The 22,054-nt window shown below is 36.6% G+C and overlaps 2 protein-coding genes across 3 annotated transcripts in view; one reads left to right on the plus strand and one right to left on the minus strand.

Moving 5' to 3' along the window:
- On the plus strand, positions 3,522-11,723 carry SETD9 (SET domain containing 9). Its single transcript, XM_003133974.4, has 6 exons — positions 3,522-4,928; positions 6,291-6,658; positions 8,060-8,183; positions 8,411-8,526; positions 9,246-9,351; positions 11,269-11,723. Exons 1-6 carry the CDS (start codon positions 4,831-4,833, stop codon positions 11,354-11,356), a joined length of 900 nt encoding a protein of 299 aa, XP_003134022.1. The 5' UTR covers positions 3,522-4,830; the 3' UTR covers positions 11,357-11,723.
- Positions 15,030-22,054, minus strand: part of MIER3 (MIER family member 3) — a 34,957-nt gene continuing 27,932 nt past the window's right edge. For both annotated transcript variants that reach the window (XM_003359776.4, XM_013984794.2), the window contains exons 11-13: positions 19,386-19,513; positions 19,159-19,301; positions 15,030-19,048 (exon numbers count right to left, since the gene is read on the minus strand). In XM_003359776.4, coding sequence (XP_003359824.1) covers positions 18,591-19,048; positions 19,159-19,301; positions 19,386-19,513 — 729 coding nt within the window. In that variant the 3' untranslated portion in view covers positions 15,030-18,590. The remainder of the gene's footprint in view (positions 19,049-19,158; positions 19,302-19,385; positions 19,514-22,054) is intronic.

A 22,054-nucleotide genomic window follows, 5' to 3' on the forward strand; every position in this document is an offset into this window, starting at 1 on the left:
ACCTCTTTAAAAGAAACTGAATTCATTACCAAAGAAAACTAAACTCATAGTTTTACCATTGAATTCTATCAACATTTAGAAAGGGAAAATATTGGAGTTCCTGTTGTGGTTCAGTGGTTAACGAACCTGACTAGTATCACAAGGAGGCAAGTTTGATCCCCGGCCTCATTCAGCGGGTTAAGGAATTGGCATTGCTGTGAGCTGTGGTGTAGGTCGCAGGCACGGTTCAGATCTTGCATTGCAGTGGCTGTGGTGTAGGCTGGTGGCTTCAGCTCTGATTCGACCGCTAGCCTGGAAACTTCCATATGCTGCAGGTGCAGCCCTAAAAAGACAAAAAGAAAACAAACAAACAAACAAACAAAAAAAGGAATAATACCAGTCTTACATAAAAAATTTTTATATGGTAAATTTTTTATTTTTTGGACAGTATAGGAGAGGGGAACACTTCTTGATTAATTTTAGGAGGGCAGCATAAACCTAATGCAAAAACATGAAATAAAACTACAAACAGACCATGAGAATGAAAAATTTAAAATACACTTCAAAATAAGCACGGGGTGATAACAAAAGCACATTAAAAACCAATAAGATTTAACCAAACTGTTACTTATAACTGAGAAGAGTTATCTCAGAAATCCGAGGATGGTACAACATTTGACAATGTGTCATTACAATTCACCACATGAATATGAGAACTGAGTGAAATTATGTGATCACCTCAGTACATAGCAAAGAAAAGTATTTGAAATTCACCATTCATTTAAAACTTAAAAAAAATAAAACTTAAGGCAAAAATTCCTGACAAATCAAAAACAGAACTTTTTAAACTCCATAAACTATAGTAAATATTAAAACTTGAAGGTGAAATCTTAGAAACAGAGAATGAAGTAAATGTATATAAACTAATAAAAGTAATGTATACAAACTAATAAAATATATCAAAAATATTTTAATAAATAAAATAAGCTGCATATACCTTTAGGGTTTTTTTAAAATACTCACACAGAAAATTCTGATTTTTCTATAGGAACATACACATACATAGATATAAAACTAGCAGAAAACATATCAGCCCAAAAACCTCTTGAGGAGAAGGGGTAAGGACCAGGATTGCTGAAAGCACAGGTCATAGGGTATGGTTAAAGACGTTTTAGCCTTATCTACCATGTTTCTATTTGTTATAAGGAAAATATTGTTTTCATGAATTAGATAATTGAAACGTAATTTTAAAACCATAAATTTACATTTGACATATTATTGTAAGTCCTAGTCAGAGCAATTAGGCAGCAAGAAAAAGAAAAGAACATCCAAATTAGAAAGAAAGAAGTAGAAACGTCACTATTTGCAGATGACAAGATATTAGAGAAAATCCTAGAGACTCTACCAAAAAGCTGCTAAACTAATAAACATATTTAGTAAATTTCTGAGGTACAATTTCAACACACAAAAATCTATTGCATTTCCATACACTAACAAAGAACTATCAGAAAGAGAAGTCCAATTGTGGCTTAGTAGGTTAAGCCTTAGCAGCTTAAGACTCAACCTTGTCTCTGTGAGGATGAGGATTCAATGCCTGGCCTGCTCAGTGGGTTATTGCTGCAAGCTGTGGCATAGGTTGCAAATGAGGCTCATACCCAGTATTGCTGTGGCTGTGGCAGAGGCCACGGCTGCAGCTCCAATTCAACGCAGCCTGTGAACTTCCATGTGCCACAGGTGCAGCCATAAAAAGATAAAGACCTGAAAATGAAATTAAGAAAACAATCACATTTACAACTGCATCAAAAATAATAAAATTGACAGAGTAAATTTAACCAAGGAGGAGAAAGACTTAAAACTCTAAGTATGCTGAAAACTATAAGATATATTAATGAAATAAATTAGACACAAATAAACTGAAAGCTATTTCATGCTCATGGATTCAAAGAATTCATATTGTTAAATTGTCCATATCACCTAAAGCAATCTACAGATTCAGTGCAATCCCTATCAGAATCCCAAGGGCATTTTTCACAGAAATAGAACAAGCAATCATAAAATGTGTATGGAACCTCAAAAGATCCCAAATAGCCAAAGCAATATTGAGAAAGAATAGCAAAGCAGGAGACAAATTATCCCTGATATCAAACTATATTACAAAGCTACAGTAATCAAAACAAAATGGCATTGGCTTAAAAACAGACACACAGATCAATGGAACAGAACAGAGAGCCCAGAAATAAACCCATGCACATATGGCCAATAAATTTACAACAAAGGAGAGAAGAATACACAATGGGGAAGGCACAGTCTCTTCAATAAGTGACGTAGGGAAGATTGTACTGCCACATGCAAAAGAATGAAATTGGACCACTATCTTTCAGCATACACAAAAATTATCTCAAAATGGATTAAAGACTTTAATGTATGACCTGAAACCATAAAACTCCTAGAAGAAAACACAGGCAGTTAAGCTCCTTAACATCATTCTTGCCTTTGAATTTTCAGACCTGACACCAAAAGAAAAGCCAACAAAAGCAAAAATAAATTAGCTGACATCAAACTAAAGAGCTTCTGCACTGCAAAGGAAACCATCAACAAAATGAAAAGGCAATTACTGAATGGGAGAAAAGATAAGCAAATTATAAATCTGATAAGGGATTAATGTCCAAAATACATAAAGAACCTACACAAATCAATAGCAAAAAAAAAAAAAAAATTGCATTGTGGCAAAGCAGAAACAAATCTGACTAGTATCTATGAGGATGCGGGTTTGATCCCTGGGCTCATTCAGTGGGTTAAGGATCCAGTGTTCCTGTGACCTGTGGTGCAGGTCGCAGATGTGGCTGGGATCCCACGTGACTGTGGCTGTGGCATGGGTAGCAGCTATAGCTCCCATTGGACCCCTAGCCTGAGAACCTCCATATGCTATGGATGTGGCCCTAAAAAGCAAAAAAAAAAAAAAAAAAAAAAAAATTCAATTTTTAAAAAGAACAGATCTGAATAGACATTTTCCAGTGAAGACATCCAAACAGCCAACAGGTGCATGCAAAGATGTTCAATATTACTAATCATCATGGAAATACAAATTAAAACCGCAATGAGATATCATCTCACACCTGTCATAAAGCCTATTATCAAAAAGTCAATAAATAACAAGTGATAGGGACGATGTGGAGAAAAGGGAACCTTTGTGCACTGTTGGTGGGAATGTAAATTGGTGAAATCATTATGGAAAATAGTATGGAGATTCCTCAAAAATTAAAAATAGAACTACAATGTGGCCCAGCAATTCCAATTCTGGGTATGTATCCAAAGGAAACCAAATCAATCTCAAAAAGACATCTGCACCCTCATGTTCCTTACAGCATTACTTACAATAGTCAAGACATGGAAACAACTCAAGTGACCACCAACAGGTGAATATATAAAGATGTGGTACCCGTGTACACACACACAGCCATTAAAAATGAAATCTTGTTGTTTGCAACAAGGATGGACCCTGAAGGCATTATTAAGTGAAATAAATCAGAGGCAAACAAATAGCGCATTATCTCACTTAGATGTGGAATCAAAGGAAAAAAAACAGAAGTAGAACAAAAAAAGAAAGAAAACTCACAGAAACAAAGAAGAGATTAATGGTTGGGGGAGGATGAAAGGGGTGAAAGTCAAAAGGTACAAATTTCTTTTATAAAATAGTCATGGGAATGTAATGTACAGCATGGTGACTTCAGTTAATAATACTCTATTGCACGTTTGAAAGTCATTGAGAGTACATCTTAAAACTTCTCATGACAAGAAAAAAATACTCTAGGTACGGTGACAGACACTAACTAGACTTGTGATTATTTTGCAATATATACAAATATGACATTATGTTACACACTTGAAGCTAATATGTTATATGTCAATTATACCTCAAAAGGTAAATAAATAAGCAAATAAGTAAGATCTGGGCAGACTGGTCCTTTATATTGGATATACATTATAGATGATTAAACCATATGATAAAAATTAAAGATTAAAAAAAAAAGCACTGGAAATACACACAAAACTGCTTTTTTATTTTTGAAGATAAGCATAATACTACAGGTAAGGAGTCAAATGCTTATTTTTGATTCCTTATAAGTTTGGAGATCTTAATGTTACTCTATGAATGCCATTCGTTCACACCCAGGAGGTGAATTGCTCCCATTTAGCAAATCAGGTAAATCTGGAGGATGCCAATCTAGCAAACACGGCACCTGACTGCAGAGCCTCTAGAGTTTGCAAACTTGCCTCTATCTAGAGTGAAACTCGGAGATATATTTTCTCTTTTTATTACTTTTTGAAATAGATTAGTCCTAAGGCTACTTGAACTTGCCTAAATAGTCACTAGATCTGACTTGTTCAATTTAGACTTTAGGCTAGGATCTACGCTCACTCTTAAAAAACAGGAAAGCAGATTTCCAGCCTGAGGAAAACGCATCAACACATTTATGTCCCAATAAACACCTGCTGATGTGAAGATGGTTGAGTTATTCTGGCAGTTTATCTCCACTGGAAATAAGCGTTGTCTAAACTTCTAAAAGTGCGCGTGACTGTAAATACACACGAACGAATGGAGAAATTAAAAGGGAACAAGGGGCTCTCCCACGGCTCTACGCACCTGTTTCAGCAAGCTGGGTCAGTAACGCGGAGGCACCGAGACACAGGCGACAGGAGCCAGAGGTACCCGGGCCACCGAGCCTGGGACTGAGGGCGGAGACCGGGAAGGGGCGGGACGGGGCGGCCTCCGCTCCTCCTCGGAGCGGGGAGGGCCCGAGACCGCGACTCACTCCCCTGCAGTCCCCATCACGCCGCCACGGGACAACCATGCCGGGCCGCCTGTTGCGGGACCTCCAGCAGCGATGGCGCCGTTATAAGTATCGATTCGTACCCTGGATCGCGCTAAACTTAAGCCACAACCCGAGGTGAGAAGGCTGGGCGGCCGGACCAGAAGCCTTTTTCTTCTGCCCAGGGACGCCATTGTGGCCGCTGAAACTTAAAAGAGAGGGCCCGAGGTGGGCGGAGCCTCAAGCAGGCGGAGCCTAAGACGGTCCAGAGGCCCTGAGGCGGGAGGGACCTGAGTGGGCGGGGTCCGAGGAAGGCAGGGCCAGAGGTGGATGAGGCAGAGGGGCCTGGGGTCCTGAAAAGGGCTTGGGGCTTTGGGTGGGCGGGGCCTGAGGCCTATTTCCCGTCGTCCTCTGCGCTGTGCTGTCAGCTAGGTCTTGTTGCCCGCGGGTGGTGGCTTTTTTCGCTGTCCTCAAGGGCTGGGGTACCAGTGTTTGGGCAAAAAATAGAAACTTTAAAAAAGAAAAGTTGTAGGGCGTGAGGGTGTGTGGCCTTTTCTCTGCCAAGGTATAGTTGGGGGCTTGAAATTACAGGCAAACTGTAATTTTATTTTCACAACTCCGTAGTTTATATGGTGAAAGTAGCCCAGCTGTGTGAGCTAAAAGAATCGCTAAAAGCACGCCGTAGTTTTGGGTTTAGAATACGGATTCAGCGCCTGAAGAAGAGGATCTAGCTGAGTGGGTGGCCGTAGAATCACTATTATTGCCAGCTTTAGCAAGTGGCCTGCTAGTGATCTGAAGAAGTCGACAATGCTCACTAAACTCGCTCTGTTGAAGGCAAATTAATAACCAGAGAGCTTTCCCATGTTTCATCCTACGGAAACGTAAATTCAAATGAATCATTACTATCAAACTGTGAAGCTGAAATTGGTTCCTTTTTTGTTCAGAACTAGAATACTTGAAAATTATTTACGGAAATAAAAAGTGATGTCGTCATTGAAGAAGTAATTACTCCAGGGACTAATGTGACAAAGTATATGTTAAATTTGTCTTTGAAACTACACGCCTGTAAAAAAAGAGTTATTTGCAATATGAGGAGTCTTGTTATGGGATAGCATTCACATAAGGCTGAGGGTGTTGTGAGGAACTAGCCCTCATTCTGTTTCTAGTTCTCCCACTTAGCAGTTTTAGTTAGGACTTTGGGCAGGTTCTCTAGTATCTCTAAGCTTCAGTTTTCTTGTCTGCAAAAATGAGATAATGAATGTAAGTACCCAAGAGAATTTGGCATGGAATAATCCTTTCATATATATTGGCTGTTATTGTCTTGTGTAGCTATTGTTGGGAGTCAGGTAACTAGAACTATACCCAAACAACCCTTCAGAACTTCTTAGTTTTATGCCCTTCATACACATGGGAATAATCTTCATAAAGATCAGTAACACGGAAGACAGCGTGGCTTTTATCAACGGAAGGGTAGTGAATAGAAACTTTTCCCATTTTCAGGACCCTCCGATATGTTCCAGATGAATCCAGAGACAAAATTATCTCAGATGAAGATGTCCTGGGAATGTTACTGAAAGTTTTCCAGGCACTCTTTATAAATGATCTCGATAAACAATCAGATATCTTGACTGTGCTTCCAGAACCTGTCAAATCAAAATATCAAGATCTACTGTCAGTTCAGCATCTAAGGGTGAAACACCTTGAATACAGACATCAACAGCGAACTACCCTTAAACCAGAAGAAATTCTTTATAAGACATTGGGTTTCAGTGTTGCCCGAGCACCTAGCTCATTAATTTCTGCTGGAAAAGGTGTATTCGTTACAAAAGGATTGGTACCAAAAGATGCGGTTGTATCTATGTATCCTGGTAATGACACAATTAGTACTTTACTAAGGGTTTCTTATATACAGATAAATAAAATTCAACAAAATACCTAGCACTGTGATCCTTAGAGTAAGAGGTTGAATTGGAAACTCTCATTTCCATAGATTTTAAAATCCTGATTTGGAAATTAACTGTAAATTATCTTAATGTGTTAGAAAGTGTACTGGAGTATTTGTTGGGATGAATGTATTTTTAAGGAAAATTTTCTAATTAATGTTTAAATTTAGGAGATTATAGTATGGCCTACCTTGATAGATTGATTACTTAGAAAGCACTAGAGAATAAGTCAATTTGGCTTAGGTAGTTAATAATTAAAGCTAAAATATGATATGAATTAAAGCCTGAAAGATAAAATTTAAACCTATAAATCACTGAATGAAGACCTTCCTGCCATTTCTAAACTTGAAAAGTAAAGCCACTTCTTTGCAAAAGATCATTGGCTAGAATGCCCAGTGGACTATGTTATTTGCTAAACATATTATTTGGTATAGTGGAAGGGAGGTGTGAATGTTTGCGTCAGATAAACCTATGTTTTTAAAAAGTCATTCTACTATTTTCTCATCTTATGTCCCTAAGAGGGTCTCAGTTTCCTCCTACACAACTATCCCAACTCTGTAAAGACTAAATAGGACAAGCCAGCAAAAATACTAAAATAATTTAATAAATAGATTCACATTCCTGGAACATAGGAAGCACTCTGTAAGTATTTATTCTTTTTCTCCATTGCTAATGAAAAGAAAAACAACCTGAATGTTAGACTCATCTATTCCCATATATTCGATTATTAATAAAATACATTTCTTAAAAGCCAAATCACACTCTACTTTAAAAAATAAAAACAAAAACACGACTTTGTAAAACTGAGCCTAGGAAGTTCCTATTGTGGCTCAGTGGTAATGAGCCCAACTAGTATCCAAGAGGATGCAGGTTGCATCCCTGGCCTTGCTCAGTGGGTTGAGGTGAGCTGTGGTGTAGGTCACAGACGTGGCTCGGATCCCAAATTGCTGTGGCTGTGGCGTAGGCCGGCAGCTACAGCTCTAGTTTGACCCCTAGCCAGGGAACTTCCACATGCTGTAGGTGTGGGCCTAAAAAACAAACAAACAAAAACTGAGCCTAAAATGTGATATTCACATTTTTGTTAACCAAAATAGTCATATTTTATTTGCCTGTGTGGACAAGTTATTTCTATGCTCCATCTGCTATTGGGCACTCATTAATGAAAGAAAGTAGCCAAAGAGAATGTGATGGTCTAGAAGTGAAATATTAGAAAAAGGTAGATAAATGAAAGCAAATTCTTCCATGTTATGTGTATGTCCCAGAAAAAGGTCCTTATCATGATGTTTATGATTTTTATATGTTGCTATGTCTTATCTTATATGCTAGGTACAGTATATCAGAAATATGAGCCAGTCTTTTTCCAGTCCATTGGAAATCCATTTATTTTTAGATGCCTGGATGGGGTACTCATTGATGGAAATGACAAAGGAATATCAAAAGTTGTGTATAGGTAAGTTAGTGCCATGTTCAAATTTAGTTATAGGAAACAGAATCACCCTACAGTGGCTATGACCACTAGTATTTGTTCTTTTTAAATAAAACTCTATTTAGGCAGCTGCCTTAGTGATTAAACAAAAGTTCTTTCAGAAAAATTGCACTGTTCAATGCTAGAGTTAACTTTGTATTTTAAGATAACAGAGGGAACGATCTTTCAGCCAAAGCTTTTACCTGTTTCAGATCTTGCAATGGGAGGGATCGACTTGGCCCTTTAAAAATGAGTGATAGTACATGGCTAACATCAGAAATTCATAATCCACTGGCTGTAGGACAGTATGTCAACAATTGTTCAAATGGTAAGTTGGCACCTTGGGGCTGTGAGATATAAATACATCAGTGGTAATGCTTCTCCTTTGCCATATGACTGAGTGCCAGAGGCAGTTAAGCTTAACATCTCAGTTATTCCAAGCCCTTGAGTAAACTCCTAACTTTTTAAGGGTAGATATCAGAGAGAAAACTTGGGGAGCTAATAATATACTTTAATTGGAATTATTTAATTTACTTTTTTATTCTGATTTTGCAGTAAATGTAGGCAATTGATATTTCCCTTTTGATGATTATTTTAATATTTTTAATAGTTAATTTAGAGAGTATTTTGTTAGCGCCTTAACATAACCTTATGGATTAATCATTAGACTGCTATCTATCCCCTTTCTGTTGCTAAGTTTGTGAATCACCTCCCTCTCTTGGGCTTATCTTTCCTATAAGTTTGATCCTCTGGCTACATTTAACATAGACTGTGGTGTTAGAGAGACATGAACATGAAGCCTGACTCTTCTACTTCACTTTTACCCTTTCTGAGCCTCTGTTTCCTGCTCTTCAAAAAGTAAATAATAAAACATACAAACATGTGTGTATATATATACTCAGCAGTACCTGGAACATAATAATGATTATTAATTTGAGCATTTTCTGATAATTTAGAAAACCATACATCAGGTGCCATAATTCAGGACTGTTTTCCTTGACTTTGTAAAATGGCTCTATTTCTAAAAATTTTGTGCTTTTTTTCTAGACAAGGCAGCTAATGTCTGTTATCAGGAATTTGATGTGCCTGCAGTTTTCCCTATAGAACTGAAGCAGTATCTTCCAAATATTGCCTACAGCTATGACAAACAAAGGTTAGTCTTCTAAAAGAGCTTTTCCTATCTTCTACCTTATGCTGTACCTAACAAAATACATTTTCTAGGAAAAAAGCTGTATGTTGTTTGGGGTAAGTTTTTTTCTTTGTGAAAAATCATAACATTTTTCTGTTCATCACACCTTAATGTAGGCTTAAAATTTTAATTTTCCATTAACTTAGCTCATTCTGCCTATTATTGCCCACTTTTATTCTATGTAGTACTTTATAAATATCAATCTTAAAGTTTATTTCAGGTGATTCTGTGGTTTTTCCTACTTAACGCAATCTTCAAATGAATTTTTACTTTAATCATTTTAAGGCTCCCATTCTCCACCTTACATGAGAGTACTGGGTTGAAAGGGGCCAAATTATTTCTTTTGCCTATCTCGCTATTAGGTTCAGAAATTTAATAATGAAAAAAATGAAATATTCAGAAGTTATATATTTTGTTTTTACCATAATTTTTTAAAATTTTAATATAATTTTTAAAAGTTGCTTTCCATTTACCATTACTTCAAAATATTGGCTCTATTCCCTGTGTGTACAGTTCATCCTTGAGCCCATCTTGCACGCAGTAGTTTATACCTCCTGCTCGCCCACCCCACATTGGCCCTTCCTCCCCGCCTCCCCCCGCCCCCACCTGCGGTAACTACTAGTTTGTTCTCTATATCTGTGAGTCTGCTTCTTTTTTGTTATATTCACTAGTTTGTTGTATTTTTCAGATTCCACATAAAAGAAAATACCTATTTTTAACATAACATTTATCATCTGATGATTAAATGGAAAGCCCACTGAGAATACAAGAAACAATGTTTAAATATTCTGTATTTTTAAAATAATTAAATTAATATTAAATATTAATTATTCATATTAATGGCACATATTATTACACTGCATAAATTAATATTAAAATTTTAATAATTTAAAGAATTTTTAAATAATTCTGTAGAGCTAAGCATTCTTTACTAACAATACTTTAGAAAGGTATTATCTATATCATTTCATTGAGCTGCCAGTTGCTAGCAGACTTTATTTTGTATGGGTCCTATTGTCCTTTGAAGATGAATGATATTTAAAACTATTTCCTGTCATTAAAACTTGATAACTTTATAACTTTTTTGTCTCACTAATGTGTTTGTGCATTTAACAATGAGGATTTGGGGGCACTATATTATCACTATTCAACAAGTTCATGAAAAGTTGAGTGGGTAGGAACAGTGAATGTTTGGATATGTCTTCTTGTGTCCATAAAAAGTATTTTTTAAAATTCCAGGGAGTTCCCTTTGTGGCTCAGAGCGGGTTAAGAACCCAACTAGTATCCATGAGGACATGGGTTCAATCCCCGGCCCCGCTCAATGGGTTAAGGATCCAGTGTTGTCATGAGCAGTGTTGTAAGTCACAGACACGGCTCAGGTCTAGCATGGCTGTGGTTGTGGATAGGCTGACAGCTGCAACTTTGATTCATCCCCTGGCCTGGGAACTTACATATGCCGCAGGTGCAGCCCTAAAAAGACAAAATAATAATAATAAAAAAAATTCCAATACATTTTAAGTATTTCCAGCTTTGCAGAATAAAAAATACAAAATAATTTCTTAAAAGTGTTAAACCATAATGAATGTCATTTTAAAATGCTTTTTGTGATACCAGTTTTGAGAGCCTGGACATAGAAACATTTTCTGAAGAAGCAGTCATTTGTATAAACTTATTGATCTGTGTCTTTTTGAATGATGTAAACATACTGTGCTCAAAAATACCTCCATCAGGCATAAGAACTGTTTTGTCTTGGAAATCAAATACATAAACTAAGATGATAGTAAGGAAACTGAATAAAATTATAAAATCCATATTGGTTATATTAAAAATATGTATCTGGTAACACTCCTAACTTTTGTCCATGTTTCTTTTTGTTTTCAGTCCACTCCGATGTGTTGTTCTTGTTGCACTCAGGGACATCAAACAAGGAGAAGAACTTTTTTCAAATTATTATACAATTGTCAGCTGACTCTATAAACTAGAAATTAGGTTTTCTACTAAGCTAGTTAATTCCAAATATTTTTTGTTGTTTCTCTGAGTTCTACCAGATAGTTATGTCTCAATTCTATCTATAAAAGCTGTTTTCTTCATTACAATTTCACGTTTGTAATGCAATTCTAGTGTTAGTTTTCACCTAAGTACACAGGAGCTTACTAAATTAAAACCCACTGTCTGAATTTATAATTTAAATTTTTCTTTTGTTTATTTTATCTCTGTGGTGGCTTACCATATTTTAGCCAAGTCATCAGCAAATCCTGTACTGCTGATGTGTATAAAGTTAATTAAAACTTTATTTTTACAAAATAAAGCCAAAAACATTTGTTGTGTTGTCATGAGCTTATTGAGGTGTATGTATGTGATCTGAAGTTTTAGCTGGGTAAGGGGAAATGAGTAGTCATTATCCTATTTCCTCTGTTTGAACATTTACATACACACACTACGTTTAAGAGAGTGTGAGAGAGATTGTTTCAATGTGGAAATATAGTTAAAAGATAGTGGTAGGAGGAACAGCTATTCCCCATTTCCAGTGTTGGAAGGCTTCCATTAGTAATGCTTCTGCCTCTCTCTCTCTCTCTCTTTACCCATTGGAAAAATGGTTTTCTGAGATTATCTTGGAGAAGAACTAAGCACCCACGAACCAAACCCCTCTAGCTCCTTCTCTGTGGACTCTCCCAACAGTGTGTTCTGGGCTGCTTTCAGCCCTGTGCAGGGAATAGCTGATAGCCCAGCCAGTGAGGAGTGAGTCTAGTTCAGAGGTGGCAGTCTAGTTCGTGGCCTCAGCTCTGAAGACATATTCTCCAGTTTTATGAGTAAGAATTACCTTTTTTTTTCTTATAATAAAGTAAGAATTACTTGATTTCTGACTCCTGCATCCAACTCTCACTTCCAAACTTGGATAGGGAGGAGGGTGTTATTTACTGGGACCCTCAAATCCCAAAACGGCAGCACCTGCATAACCAGATTCTGACCACCTTACTGCTCTACCAAAAGCTTCTCTCCTTAGTTTTATTGCAATTGCAGTAGCCTCCTAATTGCCTTCCCTGTTTCTCTTCCTGCCTGCTTTACAGAACAGACCACTAAGAGTGATTCTATTAAATATGGATCAGACCTCAACCAGCCTCTGCTCAGAACTCTTCTACTACTACCTTGGAGTAAATGCTAAAGTCCTTCACACCTATGATCTCTTGTCCCACACACTCTACTCAGCCACAGCTCCCTCCTTGCCACTCCTTCAACATGCCAGGCACACTACTACCACAGGGCTTTTGCACTAGTTCTGCCACCAAAAACCTCCCCACAGTCATGTATCTCATTCCCTGTCACCTTGCCTAACCAACCTATTGAAATTTACAATCTCCAAATACCACCCCTGAAACTCCCTATGCCACTTCTCTATAGCATTTATCATGCATGTGCACATAAATTCACGGGAGCAACTCTTTTTCTCAGCCTCATTTGTCCTTTATTTGTGCCACCAAGATTCTGAGAGACCAGAGGGTACTCATCTTGTAAAAAAAACCCAAGCTACTTGATCAAGAAGATGCTGTTACCCAAAACTTTATGTAAAATATGGAAACTTAACTCCACGTTAACATGTGGAGAAGTTACATGGACCTAAATACTTAGGAGGGAAGTATTGCAGTGCCAAAAACGTTTAAAAATAACTTAGAAAAATGTGTATTATATAGAAAGAGATCAAATACGATAAAATAATAACTGTTCAATCTGAGTTGTTCTTTATGCCATTATTTTAAATTTTTCTTAAAAAAAAACCACCCTTTCATTAAAGTTGGGGTAAGGAGTTCCCGTTGTGGCTCAGTGGTTAACGAACCCGACTAGGAACCATGAGGTTGTGGGTTTGATCCCTGGCCTTGCCCAGTGGGTTAAGGATCCGGCATTGCCGTGAGCTGTGGCATTAGGTTGAAGACGCAGCTCTGATCCCATGTTGCTGTGGCTGTGGTATAGGCCAGTGGCTACAGCTCTGGTTAGACCCTAAGCTGGGAACCTCCATATGCTGCGGGTGCAGCCCTAAAAAAAAAAAAAAGAAAGAAAGTTGGGAGAAAAGTCACCATGAGCTTAAGAGTAATATATGTCATCAAACATTTAGTGACTACCTACCGTGTGATAGGTCCTAGGAAATTCAAAGAATAAAACATAGTTCCTGCTGATAAAATGCTTACAGTGGGAGTATAAAGCTTGAGCAGTTATTAGGCCTTTGTCTGGACTAGAGGGACGAATTTATTTTTTAAAAAATAAAACTGATATTTTTTAAAGCTTGCCTAGTATCAGGACTTTCTCTGGACTGGAGGGGTGAAGACACTTTTTTTAATAAAACTGGTATTTTAAAAAATGGAACCATTTTTCTTATTAGAATCATTTTTTAAGATTTACAAGTGATTCCTTTTGACATGCTTACGAAATCCTTTCATTGTTTCTACACCAAGAAACAACTTTCTGGCAGTTAATTGGCTTTACTTCCATAAAAACAACCTCATGAAAGTCAAGGTACATGACAGAGCATGGGTCTCTCTAAAGTGAATGTCAGCTACAGTATATTAAACCTTGAAAAATTGGAGCATTTCTGGTCTAGGACCATAAACTCAGTGCCCCTGTGCAGTTTTGTCAGAGAAGCCACACAAACATGGAAGAGGATAGGATTAGAGATCACTTAGCTGGGTGGGAAATGGTAAAACAGTGCAATGTCCCAGAAACTAATTTAAATTAAAAATGAAAGTGTGTATAGATACCCAATTTACAGATGCCTTTGAGAAGTCAGAGAAGCAATAGGCTCAAAAAGTACCACTGATAGAAAGTATAGTGAAAATGGGCAAGGTCTAGAAGTGATTACAGAATATTTCGCTCCCACAAGGCTCTCCTCCCTCCCCTAAAAGCCTAAAGTCCTATGCTCTTACATGTACATGGCTGAACTCTTGGCTGCGTTCAAAACACTGGTGTCCACTTTTGAAGGCACTTCTGTGTGTGTCCACCAGAGAACCCTGCATATTAAGGCTCTTTGGTGTCTGAATGAAAAAATGTGGTTTCAGAGAAGCAAGGAAGACGTCAAGGTTTTTATCCTGCTGTCCTTGTACAAATTCTGGACATTATGTGCAATCTGATCACTGCATATTAAGAATGGAAATAGAGAAAGCTCTTGTCAGAGCAAGTGAAACGTGGACAAACTTGTGAAATTAGACTATGATGAGATATTTAGCTTGAAAAGATGAAGACTTAGATATTTCTAGAGTCTACTAAACTATGAATATTATAATAAGGAAGACTAGTTTACTATAAATATACTGTCAAATAATAACGTGATCAAATTTCAGATTTCAAGTCTTCTTAAATGGTAACAGTTACTGAGAATGGTATATGAAACACGAGACATTCAATAAATATTTCCCGAATTAAACTAAAATTACATAAAGTCCTCACTTTGGGATGGCTGGAATTTTATTATAAATGGAAATTTATCTTAGAGGATTTAAAGAAAACTTATTTTTTCTATTTTATTACTTGTCTATCTAGTATTTTACTACATCTAAAACCAACTTAACAGTGGCTAAATATCTACCCATGTGTTAAACCTTAAGAGTCATTAAATAAAAATCTATTTATGGCAAATACTCACACGAACCAAGAAAAAAAAAAAGATTTCCAGATTTTTATTTCTGGAACTGTACACCAGGTATTAAAGTACAACAAATACAAAATAATGCTCAAAAAAATCAGTGTTTATGTACAAATATTAAAATCAATGCAACAATAGCAACTTCCTCTTGAACATCTGATACTAAAACTTGTTCTGATTGTCACTAATTAATCTCATATTCACAGGGTACTTATTTCAAACTGGGACAATTGGAATCACTGGTGATCTAAGAGGAATTTAATATCTACCATATTTAACAATAAAACTAATAGTTTCCTCCTTTTAGTGAAAAAATTAAGAACTTTTTAAAAAACATAGTAATGTCAATATTTTTATAAATTATTTCAATTTCCATTTGTAGACAATGTGCTTTGAAACTCTGGGCAAACAATCTCCTTGGTGGTCAGGTTTATTCATTAGTTTACATTCAAAGTTGAAATACTCACTAGAGACTTTGGTTAAATTAAATAGTATCACTATGCTCTGTTAGATCTGACATTTCCAAATATTATGACCCTCAATTGTAAAAATTAAAAAGGAAATAATTGCACAATTCTTTGACCTAATTGTACACACTTTAGTATTGTTTAAACAGTATTCTATATCCTTCAAGTAAATTCAGCAGTTGACCATGACAAGAGGAAAACTAAACATTGAAAAAGCTAGCATGAAAAAGTGGAGTACAACTAACAAAAGTAAAGTATTGCTATAATCACAGCACCAGTTTCACTTCTAAATGAATCCGCTGTCCTCTTCAAAACTCCCTGTACATAAAAGACACATCCAGCCAACACTGCAATTGCTCACCATGGATTTTTGGTTTGTTCATACAAAAATAATGTGGCAAAGGAAAAACAAACAAACAAAAAAAAAAAACAAAAGAATTTATCACAGTTTGTTATAAGAATTGTGCTTAACACTTGATAGTAAAGGCATTATTGTTTCTTCATATGATTGCAAATCAGTTATTTTCATGCTTTCAAACGCAATTCTTCTAATAAACAGTAACAAATTCTCTGTTAAGATGCTTAAACGGAGAAAAAAAACCCCAGTAAATCCAGATTTAAAAGGAAATTCAATAAATAGCTATTTTACATGAATAAAGTCATAGTGGTACAATTTATGAATGTCACATCAAGCATGCACAAAAATGGTATTATACATGGAGGAAGCAGTCAGAAAATATTGAATTAGATCTAAAAAGATATGAAGAATTTACATATATATACAAAAATCTTGCAAATTATTGCCTCATTTTAACAAGGAATTAAAAGTAAACGTTACCAGCTAGTTAGCGCTCTCTAAGAGGCTAAAATCAGATTAGTTTTTAAAAATCTATTACACTAGCTGGAATTTATTTTTCTCTCATATCATTTCTGGATTTTGGTCAAAAATCTTTATTTAAATAACTAAAGTGTCCATTCAACTTGCTGATAATCAAAACTTTAGATAAGAAACACTGTTTCCATCTTATATCAAGATCCCAGCAATGCATAGATAAACTGAATATATTACTGCATCAGCTACTGAGAATGGGCATGTTCATTTAAGTGCAACTGGTATTAGCATTCAGTCATCTTTGTGTAAATTATTTTATACAAACCAGCCACTGTAAACCCAGAGTAAAAATTAAAGTTATAACAATGGAAGATTATGGCCAGTATCTTACTAAATTATAGATGTACTCATTTTTTAACAAAAGAACTAAGGTTCAAAGTTTAGCACAACACCACAGCAATAAGAAGCTGACAACTTGGATAAAAATATCTGAAAGCAACACAGAGCCCAGGCTACCCATTATTTACTGTGTACATACAGGAATGCTAGACTTAAATGTATAAATTAGAGACTGACTTTAAGTTATTAATTTAACTACTTTTGTCCAATGTGCTAAACTAACTTTTATAGTAAATGTGCTAATGCGTAAACACTTCAAAGCAATCTTCATTAAAATGCTGCAAAAAAAAAAAAAAAAAGAATACACATCATCCAAAACTAAGGATGTCATTGCAGTTCACAGTTTGTATAATAAATACCCTCCCTTTCCAACACTAAGGTCACTACATTCTATCTACTCATCAGCACAACCTTGAAGCGATTTTATACTAACAAATATCAGCAATAAAGCCAAACATTTAAGTTTTTTTGCAAAGCAAGACAACTAGTGGAAATTGAAAATTTTAATTAAGATGGTGCAAAAAAAAGGTAAAATTCTGTTTTAACTGAACTATAAAAGCAAAGCTTATCACATCCTAATACTGAATTACATATTGCGTGAATTCACCTTATAACTTAAAGATGCACATCTACAGAGCAAAAATGGCCAAAGTTCATGACAATGGCTTCTCATTCACAATATTTGGAATAAAAATAAAACTGAGTTTGAGATGCATCTGAATGTCAATCATTTTCTAAAGTGGTAACGTACCATTCTATTTCGGATAGGAACTCACATTTTTTCTTGCCAACTGTTCAAGCTAAACAGAGAAGTTTAAATATACTTCAAGGTTCTACTGCATTATGTGTAAAATCTAGAAATCCCCCCTAAATATTAACACCTTGAACTGCAGTGCTACAAAACAACTTAAGAGGTGTCCCAAAATGTAAACCAATAAGTGGCAACATCCTAGGCTTTGTAGACTGTACCCTGCAAGTCAACTGCCTCAGGATAAACTAAATTATCAATGACTGGTATGATTTTTATGATTACAATCTCGATAATGGTGGACAAAACCCCATCTGAATACCACATCTTCAAATGCCAAATTTTTAGCCAATGAATAGGAAGTTACACAGAAATCTTCTGGCAATAAAACGACCAACTCTGTGTAAGGTAGCCCTGGTCTAGAATTTTGAAACAGGATCCAAGCAAGCGTCTTCATAATCTGCACGCAGCTCCTCGTGCTGGCTCCCATAAAGATGGACTTGCTGTTTTGTAAACTGAAGTGCTCTAGTTGAATAACATGAGAGAAGTTTCCATTTTTAAAAAAATCCTTGCATGTTTGTGCAGTTTAAAGAAACCTACCCCTGCTTTTATTTAATTAAGAAAATAAAACCAAAAAAATGCTACATTGAGCAGGGATCAGGATCGGTACCTGTAAACATTGTTATTCCACTGCATCCATTACGGCAAAAGGAATTTACACAAAAAGAAGCCACTCCATTCAGTTCAGAACATCTGTGCTGGTTTTGAGCTGGTGGCCTCCGTCTACAGGTTTTAAAAGTGGGAGTGAGGGCAGTGGGGAACAGAAAGAATAGAAAAAGAAGGGAATAGGGAAGAGGTACTGGGGATGAGGAAGAGATAAGCAGAGCTTAAAGCTGCACCACAGAGTTCAATCTTAGTTCCCAACTCTGCTAATCATAGTTCATTTCCACATTTATGGATTGAAAATGAAAATACTCTTGATAAATCAAGATATAGTTCTATACATACTGACATCACTGATGTCATAGTTGAAAAGGTTCAAACTTCCAGTGAAAGACTAAGCAAACCTGATACTTCCCTCAAGTTTACTGGTACTGCACACCCACTGTTTCTAGGCCCTCACTCTTGTCACTCAGAATGAAGGGCGGCATGCTGATGCAGAGCGTGGGCACTGATGAAACCATTGGTCTCGTTGGCAGACAGGCTGCCAAAGTCAGCCACAGACACGGCCATTTTGGCACTGGTGATATGATGTGTGTGATTTTCAAAGTCCACGCCCAAATTATTTACAGAAACCTCATTCATAAAGGATTCAGGAACAGCAATGCCCATTTTCAATCTCTTTGCTGGTCTTTCTGACTCTTCACTGCACATGTTCATGGGGTTTAGCTCTGAGTGATAAAATCCAGTCTCAAATAAATTAAAACAATCACTTTCCCCATTGCTGGGCAGCGTGAGTAACTCCTCTGTTACAACAGGCACATGATTGACTTGTCCACGGGGTGTGTTGCCCAGTGGAGGAAAGCTATCATCCAAACAATTCACATCCGTTGAACTGCAGACGGTCGCTACACTGTTGGTCAAAGCTAAAAAGAAATGGAGAATGTGTTAAATAAGTGGTCCTATGTCATGAAACAAACAGGATATAATTTTGCCCCAAGCTATACTAAAAAATGCAAAAGGATGCTCATTTTACCTGACAAGTCACCGGCAGTGAAAGAGTTGAGTATGTTCAGCTGTTGATCAGGAATAGGCTCAGGTCGGTTAGAAGTTAAGGCTGAAGAATTTACTGTCCCACCTAGAGCTTCTGTTTCATCTACCAAACGATCCATATAGTCCCTAAAAAAACACACCCCGATAATTTTATGACTGCATATCACAGTTAAAAACAAAAGTCCCGGAAGTCAAGCCTATAGTACTTACGTAACTCCAGGGTGATGGTTATACCGTTTCTTTCCAAATTTTGTCTGTTGAGCAAAGTAATCATAACGTTCAGATTTCTTCCACATGTAGTAGAATGCTACACACTCAGCAACTGTTCTAGTTCTCACCTGACAAAAAAAATTTGATTTTTAAAAACCGACAAACTCTACACATTTAAAAAAATAACTTTTCTTGGGAGTTGCCTTCGTGGCTCAGCAGTTAATGAACCCGACTAGGATCCATGAGGATGCAGTTTGATCCCTGGCCTCACTCAGTGGGTTAAGGGTCCAGCATTGCTGTGAGCTGTGGTGTAGGTCGCAGACGAGGCTCAGATCCCGAGTTGCTGTGGCTGTGGCGTAGGCCGGCAGCCGTAGCTCCAATTCAACCCCTAGCATGGGAACTTCTACATGCCGTGGGTGCAGCCCTAAAAAGACCAAAAAAAAAAAAGTCTACAAACTTTTCTTTTTACAACAGTATAATTTCAACCCAGGGATCTTATTTTCTATCCTCCCAATTACGAAATTCTGAACATTTTATTAGTGAACTGTCTTTACATTTATACTATTTAATAATAAGGCTACCTCCAAAATCCCAAGAATGTAAATGAGAATAAAAAATAACAATAAATGTATATCCAGAAATTACGTTACACCCTTACTGAAAATCCTAAAACACTGGCATCCTTCTCTTCATTGAACATTCACTGTGATTCTGACTATAGCAGGCCTTCTTCTTAACTCTGAGCAATCCATGAATGGGCTTCATTGGGATCTATTAATTCCCAAAATTTCATACAGGTACACTTTATCACATTATAAAAGGGTTCTATAACCCCAAAGAGAATAAGAACCCTTGGCAAAGGGACCAGTACTTGACTGCATCTGGAATTTAAGATGATTGCTAGCAAAAGGAAGGATTTTTTTCCTCCAACAACATTCATTTGGCTCTCAGCTCCAACAGAGCTTGGTAAGAACAACAACACTAGTAATAAAATTTGAGCCTTATTTAACTTAGCCTCACATCCAGACTAGGGCTTCTCTAACTATACACAGCTATAGGTATGAGTTCAGAAGGACAAGATTCTGTATCTTTACTCAATAAACACTTTCTCCCTTGCTTAATCAGTACTCAAAAAGAAAGTTCCAGCATCTCTATCTTGATTAGTGAGCACGTTGTGATATAAGATCATAATACAGGAATAAGCTTTTTTTTTTTTTTTTTTTTTAGGGCCACACCCACGGCACATGGAGGTTCCTAGGCTAGGGGTTGAATCGGAGCTGTAGCTGCCAGCCTACACCACAGCCACAGCAACACCAGATCCGAGCCATGTCTGCAACCTACACCACAGCTCATGCCAACGTCAGATCCTTAACCCACTGAGCAAGGCCAGGGATCAAACCTGTGTCCTCATGGATGCTAGCTGGGTTGTTAACTGCTGAGACACAACAGGACCTCCAGGAACAAGATTTTTAAACCAAGAAATAAAGTATACTTGTGAATAAACTCATTAAATATGAGTCTTCAAAAAGAATACAGGCTTTTTGGGAACACAGACCTTTCCTGTCTTATTCACTGAAGTACCTCTGTGCTTAAAATAATGTCTGGTAAATGGTAGAGCTTATCTGTGAAATAAATACATGCATTTCTTAAGTCACTGCAAAACTCAGGTTTTATTCTGACTTAAAAGGGCAACCCAGACTTCTTAAGAAACGTTTTTATCTATTCACTAAATTAAACCCTTAATCTCATCTTTAAGAAAACAGTAGGTTTTCATACATACAAAAAAAGCATGAAAGTATTCAACATCATATTGGAAGACCTAGCTAATGCAGTAAGAGAAAAATAAAAGATACATAAGATTGAAAAGAAGGAAATAAAACTGTCTCTGCTCACAGATGACAATTATAAAAAAAAAATCCTAAAGAATCCGAAGGAAAAAACCCTCCTGGAACTAATAAATAATTATAGCAAGGTTGCAGGATATACGGTTAACATGCAAAAGTCAACTTCTTTCCTATATACCCACAATGAACAATTGCTATTTGAAATTAAAAACACAATACCATCTACATTAGCACCCAAAAAATGAAAATACCTAGGTATGAGTCTAATAAAAGAAAAATTTGAGAAATTCTAGTTAAAGAAGCCAAAGGAGATTTAAATAGATGGAGAGCTATTCCATGTTCATAGTTAGGAAGACTGATTATTGTCAAGGTGTCAGTTATTCCCAACTTGATTTTATAGATTCAGTGCAATTCCAATTAATATTCCAGCAACTTACTTTATAAATACTGACAGACTAATTTTAAGTTTATATGGAAAGGCAAAAGACCCAGAATAGCCAACACAATATTGAAGGAGAAGAACAACGTCAGAGAACAGATACTACCCACCTTCAAGTCTTACTATAAAGCTATAGCAATCAAGATGTTGTGCTACTGGTGAAAAATAAACAAGGGCATTAATGGACCAACACAACTGAAAGCCCAGAAACAGACTTAAACAAACATAGTCAACTGATCTTTGACAAAGGAGCAGAGGCAATTCAGTGAAGGAAAGACCATCTTTTCAACAAATGGTGCTAGAACAACTGGACATTTACATCCACCTTTCCCAAAAAAAATCTCAAAAAATGGATTACAGACCTAAACGTAAATGGCAAAACTATA

Source organism: Sus scrofa, chromosome 16, assembly GCF_000003025.6.
Source record: "Sus scrofa isolate TJ Tabasco breed Duroc chromosome 16, Sscrofa11.1, whole genome shotgun sequence".
NCBI classification, from domain to species: domain Eukaryota; kingdom Metazoa; phylum Chordata; class Mammalia; order Artiodactyla; family Suidae; genus Sus; species Sus scrofa.